The 1,749-nt window shown below is 68.7% G+C and overlaps 1 protein-coding gene across 1 annotated transcript; it reads left to right on the top strand.

The window, feature by feature from the left end:
• Window positions 1-924: 924 nt before the first annotated feature.
• LOC147413068 (feather keratin 3-like) lies at window positions 925-1,290 on the top strand. The gene has a single exon (XM_086480713.1). It carries the CDS (start codon window positions 925-927, stop codon window positions 1,288-1,290), a length of 366 nt encoding a protein of 121 aa, XP_086336839.1.
• Window positions 1,291-1,749: the final 459 nt, after the last annotated feature.

Here is a 1,749-nt window from a genome sequence, read left to right as displayed (position 1 = left end):
TGCCGTGCGGCTATTATCTACAGAGGCGCGAGGTTACGACAGGAGCAATCCAAGGCACTCCTCTCGGGCACTGCCTGCTCAGCACGATGCATCACTCGCCAGCCCAACGGAGCCGGCCTCCGTCGGCAGGCAGCCATTGCCCATCGACCTCTGTAAACCTGGAGGAAGAAAGGCCCCTCGAGCTCTTCCCTGAGGTGCACGGTGCAAGGAGCACAGACCCCCCCGGGCCCGCGCGGCACTGCCCCAGGGCCGCCGGCCCAACGCAAGTTTCCTGCGAGCCCCATGGCTGGGGGAAGGTGCTGGGCAGGGGCTGCATCCCCTCGGGGTGCTGGGGAGCGGGGAGCCCCGTCTGAATGCAGAGCCGCGGCAGCCCCCAGCTCCCCAGTGGGCTGCCCTGCTGGTGCTTGGCGCCGTCTCTCCTCCCAGCAGAGCCTGGCTGCCAGCACGGGCCAGGCATGTCTTCAGAGGGCCGAGCAGAAGGCAGGCGGCGAGGAGCTGCAGAAGCACGGCCCTCGCCTGCCCTGCGCAGCCCCCAGCAGGGAGATGCCCGCTGTCATTTAGCCCAGGAAGCAGAGAGGGGAGGAAAGGCTCAGGAGCGAGCGGCATGTGCTGGTCTGGCGAGGGGCTGCTGACTCAGGGCGGGGCAGGGGCCGGACAGCCCTCTCGTCACTGGCAGGAGGGAGCGCCGCCTCTGCAGATTGGCCCAGGTGGTGCTGAGCAATGGCGGGGCCGCTATAAAAGCCCTGCCTCTGCCAGGCTCTCCCCACAGCTCTGCTGGCCACCTTCTCCTCGGGGAACAGGGTAAGTCCGCGAGCGCTTCTCCTCCTGGCCCCCTGCTCCAGCCCCTCTGCCTCACGCACTCCCCTCTGCTGCTCTCTTGCTATCTCTGTCCTCCTGCAGAGCACCGTCCGATCCCTCGCCAAGATGTCCTGCTACGACCTGTGCCCACCCAAAACCGGCGTGGCCGTCCCCCAGCCCATCGCGGAGAGCTGCAACGAGCTGTGCGCCCGCCAGTGCCCCGACTCGACGGCCTTCATCCAGCCGCCCCCCGTCGTCGTCACCTTCCCCGGACCCATCCTCAGCTCCTTCCCCCAGCAAGCCGTGGTGGGCTCCTCCGGAGCCCCCGCCTTTGGGGGCTCCCTGGGGCTGGGGGGCCTCTACGGCGCCGGGGCCACGCTGGGCTCGGGGGGCCTCTGCACCTTTGGCAGACCCTACGCTTCTCCCGCCTGCAGCCCTTGCGCCTTGCCCCGCTACAGCAAGAAGCTGTGGGACACCTGTGGGCCCTGCTAGACCCAGCCCAGCCCCACGCGCTGCCCCCAGCCCAGACGCCCCCGACAACGCTACCACCGCCCAGGCAGGGCTGAGTTGGCGGGCACGGGGCACTCAGGAGTGCTCAGCAGCCCCAGCCCCACACAACGCCTGGGCAGCTGGCCGTGCCGCGCACCCTTGGCCCTTCCCTGCCCTCTTCTCCTGCCCTCTCCTGCCCTCCCCTCCGCTCTCCTCTCTCTTCCCAGCTGTCGCACGGGGCAGGAGACGGACCCGAAAGGCCCTGCGGGGCTGATGGGCCCAGTCCTCGGCATCTGCAATGACGCACCAAGGGGGCAGGCGGAGCAAGAAGCCATGCTCTGGAGAAGATCCCTCTGGCTCCCCCAGCACGGGGCAACCGGCCTCTCTGGCTCTTGCCCACCGTCTCGCTGACAGTCTCTCCTGCCCCTCTGGGCACAATAAAGCTTTCCTGCATGCAAGTCG

Source organism: Leptosomus discolor, unplaced genomic scaffold, assembly GCF_034619465.1.
Source record: "Leptosomus discolor isolate bLepDis1 unplaced genomic scaffold, bLepDis1.hap2 HAP2_SCAFFOLD_270, whole genome shotgun sequence".
NCBI classification, from domain to species: Eukaryota; Metazoa; Chordata; class Aves; order Leptosomiformes; family Leptosomidae; genus Leptosomus; species Leptosomus discolor.
Note: the sequence above shows the minus strand (reverse complement) of the source record. Positions and strands in the feature narration are given on the sequence as shown.

Coding starts and splice junctions, on each gene's coding strand:
- LOC147413068 (XM_086480713.1), top strand. CDS start 925: ATGTCCTGCTACGACCTGTGCCCACCCAAAACCGGCGTGGCCGTCCCC.